Raw genomic sequence first — 4,227 nt, 5'->3', positions numbered from 1 at the left:
TCGTGTTGGCTCTCGGCGTAGCCTTGTGTTGCGTGGTATGCAGGCGGCGCGGAAGGGGAAGGAAGGGTGATTGGCATATTGATCAGTATTGCAGTTTTGTTGTTGCTCGTTGTTGCTCGTTGTTGCTTTTTTTTTTTTGGGGGGGGGGGAGATAGGGAGGGGTTGTTGTTGTTGTTGTTGTTATGATTATTGTTTTTGTTGTTTTTGTTGTTGTGATCGTTATCATTATTCTTGTTTTTTTTTTATTATTATTATCATCATTATTACTGTTGTTATTATTGTGTGGTTATTGTTATTGTCATTATCATTTTCATCATAATCATTACTATTATTATCTTCATCGGTTATCATAGTTGTTGTTCTGTCACTTATGGTTAATGTTTTATTATTATTATTATTATTATTATTATTATTGCTATTAATTGTGATTGTTATCGTTATTATTATTAGTGTTATTATTATTGTTTTTATTACTATTATTATTGTTGTTGATATTATCATTATCATCATTGTTATTATTATTATTGTCATTACTACTACTACTACTACTACTCCTTTTATTATCATTATCATTATCTTTATTATTGTTATATTATCATTAAAAAATTATGATTATTGATTTTATTAATACCGACGCTACTTAATCATAACCAAAATGACTGAAACGACGAATAATCATGAAATCAAAATGACGTTCACCCGATTCTCGTCCGATTCCTCAGAAAGAAAAAAAGATCTTGACATCCACTTGACTTCCTTCTCTTCTTCCTTTCCAGGCGTGAAGCACCCGAAGCACATCTGCGACGGTTGCAAGCGGCAGGCTATTGCAGGACTGCGCTGGAAATGCAACCACTGCTACGACTACGACCTGTGCACGACCTGTTACATGGCCGATAAGCACGACCTCTCGCACGCTTTCGTACGATACGAGAATGTCAACTCGAAGGGGTTAGTGGTTTTTTGTTTTTTTGTTTTGTTTTTTGTTTTTGTTTTTTGGTGTTGTGTTTGTTTCCTTGCCTTGCCTTTTGGAGTTTTTGTTTGTTTGTTTGTTCATGTTTTTGTTGTTTTACTTTTTTATGTATTGTGTTTGTTTTGTTTTTTTGTCTTGTTTTTGTGCGTGTTTTGTTTGTGTTCCTTGGTTTTCTTTTCGTCTTTTTCTTGTTCATGTTTTTGAGAACAGTTAGTTTTTTCTTCTTCGTGTCCTTGTTTCCTCACATATTATTTTTGTTTGATTTGATTTGTTTTGTTTTTGTTGATATGTTTGTTCTTGTCTGTTTGTTTACCTCCCGAGTGGGCATTTTCTTTTCTTTTTGTGTTTGCGTTGTTGTAATTGTTGTTTTTGTTTTTGTCCTTGTTCTGTTTTCCTCTTGCATGATTTGTATGGCTGACTCGCTTCATGGTTGAGTGATTGGTTGCTTTGATCGATTGTGACTGACTGTTTTATTAGTCATGAACACACACACACACACACACTCATCTCTCTCTCTCTCACTGTCTCTCCGCCTCTCCTTCTTTCCCCCTCCTTTATCCCTCTCCTCTCTCTCTCTTTCTCTCTCTCTCTCTCTCTCTCTCTCTCTCTCTCTCTCCTCTCTCTCTCTCTCTCTCTCTCTCTCTCTCTCTCTCTCTCTCTCTCTCTCTCTCTCTCTCTCTCTCTCTCTCTCTCTCTCTCTCTCTCTCTCTCTCTCTCTCTCTCTCTCTCTTATTCTCGTCGTGGCATCTCGCACCTGTCCGATGTGTCACCCTTTGGCACTCGTGACACTTGAGAGAGAGAGAGAGGGGGGGGGGTGAGGGGGTGGTGTCCTCTAGTGACATTTGCTGCTACGCCTTGCCTCGCTCGCTGGTTGGGTTTGTTTGTTTGTTTCTTCTTTTGTTTGTGTGTTTGTCCTTGTGTTGTGTCTCTTTCTTTGGTGGGGTTGTTTGTGGGATTTTGTTTTTTAATTTCTCTTCCTCTTTTCTCTTTCTTTTTTCCTTTCCTCCTTTCTTTTTCTTTCTTCCCCTCTCTCTCCTCTCTCCTCCCTCCTCCCTTCTCCCTTCCCTCCTCCCTTCCCTCTCTCTCCTACTCCCACTCCCCTAATCACTCCCCCCCCCCTACGCCCACTCCTGCCTTCTTTTCCCCTCCTACTCCCCCTCTCATACTCCTCCCTCCTCCCCCCTCCCCTACCTCCCTCCTCTCCCTCCCCCCTCCTCCCTCCTTCCTCCACTCCCCCACCCCCTCCTCTCCTCTCCCTCCCTCCCCCTCCCCCCCACCCCCTCCCTCCCCCACCCCCTCCTCTCCCTCCTCTCCTCTCCCTCCCTCCCCCGCCCCTTCCCCTCCTCCCTCCTTCCCTCCCTCCCCCGCCCCTTCCCCTCCTCCCTCCTTCCCCTCCTCTCCTCTCCCTCCCTCCCCCTCCCCCCTCCCCTCGTGACCTTCCTTGAAAGGAACTTGATCTCGTCCTCAGTCCCCCCTTCGGCCCGAAAGCAGCGCCTCGTGACGCGCCCCGGTTGATTCTCGGTTGATTTCCGTTCGAGGGGGAGTCTGTGGGGAGGGAGGGGGGAGGGAGGGAGGGAGGGAGGGGGTATTTGATTGGGGGTGGAGGGATGGGTGGGTGGGTGGGTGGGTGGGTGGGTGGAAGGGAGAGAACCAAGAAGTGAGCTTGAGGGGGGAGTGAAAGTGTAAATGAAGACGAAGATAAAAGAGAGAGACAGAAACAGAGAGAGAGAGAGAGAGAGAGAGAGAGTGAGAGTGAGAGAGCGGGGGGGGGGAGTAAGCGTCTGATCACCAATTGAACTCGAACCTAATTCGCAGATCATACAAATCTTCTTCGGAAACCCCAAAAGACAATCAAAGTTCCGCGGCTAACGACTGACTGCGTGCCATTATCGGTGTGTCATGATGATGATGATGATTGCCAGCGTGAGATTGCGAAACTGCTTTCTCAGATTGCACAGGGGAGTTTGGAATCTGTGAGAGAGAGAGGGAGAGGGTGAGAGGGAGAGAGGGAGAGAAGGGGGAAGTACACACACACACGCGCGCTCGTTCACATGCACACACATAAGCACACACGCAAGCACACACACACACACACACACACACACACATACATACATACATACATACATACATACATACATATACATATATATATATACAATCAATAGGAAGATTACTACGAACTAGGCCTCAGTCACACCGTACGCCGCCGAATCATACGCCAGCAAACGCGATGTCACTCGCCGTCACTCGCTAAACCAGTTTGATGGTTTAGCGAGTCTCTTCTGAGCACAATGCAACTCGAGAAGACCCAGACGGCAGAGCGGGAGACGGCGATGACTTTCCCGGCGGCGGCTGGCATGACTACGAATGCCGTGGGGAGATTTTTTTTTTTAACCTTAGCGTTTATTCGCGAGAGGAAGTGTCTTCGGTGCTTTTCGCAAGGTAGTTGGGACATGCGAGGAGGACGGGGGGGGGGGGGCGCCGCGTGTGTGCAATGTCGCGTATCTAACCATTCGTAAAGCTCACTTCGTTAGAGGGGTGGGTGTGGGTGTGGGTGGGTGTGGGTGGGTGGGTGTGGGTGTGGATGTGGGGTGGGGGTCTCTGCAGGAATTGCCTTGTTTTGATTTTCTTTTGTCTTTTCTTTATTCTTTTCTTTTCTTTTCTTTTGCGTGTGTTTGGGTGTTTATGTGTGAATGAGAGTGAGAAAGGAGAGAGAGAGAGAGAGAGAGAGAGAGAGAGAGAGAGAGAGAGAGAGAGAGAGAGAGAGAGAGAGAGAGAGAGAAAATATATGTATATATACATATATATGTATGTATATATATATATATATATATATATATATATATATATATAGAGAGAGAGAGAGAGAGAGAGAGAGAGAGAGAGAGAGAGAGAGAGAGAGTTGAGATAATGTTCGGTATGAACGCATCATCATCCACGTATTATCATTCTTGTTTAGTTGCCACATATTGACTCGTTAGCATGTTCTTTTTACTTTCCCTGACACGGCAAAGCAGTTGCATGCAATACCAAATTACTTTCCCTGTAAGCAAGAGAAATCGTCAAGCATCATCATCATCATCATCATCATCATTGTTTACGTTTTTTAGCAAGTTATCTCATGACACATGGAGATGATGAGGAAAATTGGTTTGCTGTCGCTGTTTGTTTGTTTTTGTTGTTAGATTTTGTTGTTCTTGTTGATATATATATATATATATATATATATATATATTTTTTTTTTTTTTTTTTTT

At 44.3% G+C, this 4,227-nt stretch overlaps 1 protein-coding gene across 1 annotated transcript in view; it reads left to right on the top strand.

The window, feature by feature from the left end:
- Positions 1-776: 776 nt before the first annotated feature.
- The window catches only part of mib2 (E3 ubiquitin-protein ligase mind bomb 2), a gene marked incomplete at its 5' end in the record, with an annotated part of 20,939 nt that continues 17,488 nt past the window's right edge, over positions 777-4,227 (top strand). The window contains 1 exon segment of the mRNA XM_086535020.1: positions 777-948. Within this exon segment, the coding sequence (XP_086391146.1) occupies positions 777-948 (172 nt within the window).

This window comes from Penaeus japonicus, unplaced genomic scaffold, assembly GCF_977035675.1.
Source record: "Penaeus japonicus unplaced genomic scaffold, GWHDUDI00000001_assembly GWHDUDI00000042, whole genome shotgun sequence".
In the NCBI taxonomy this organism is placed as follows: Eukaryota; Metazoa; Arthropoda; class Malacostraca; order Decapoda; family Penaeidae; genus Penaeus; species Penaeus japonicus.
Note: the sequence above shows the minus strand (reverse complement) of the source record. Positions and strands in the feature narration are given on the sequence as shown.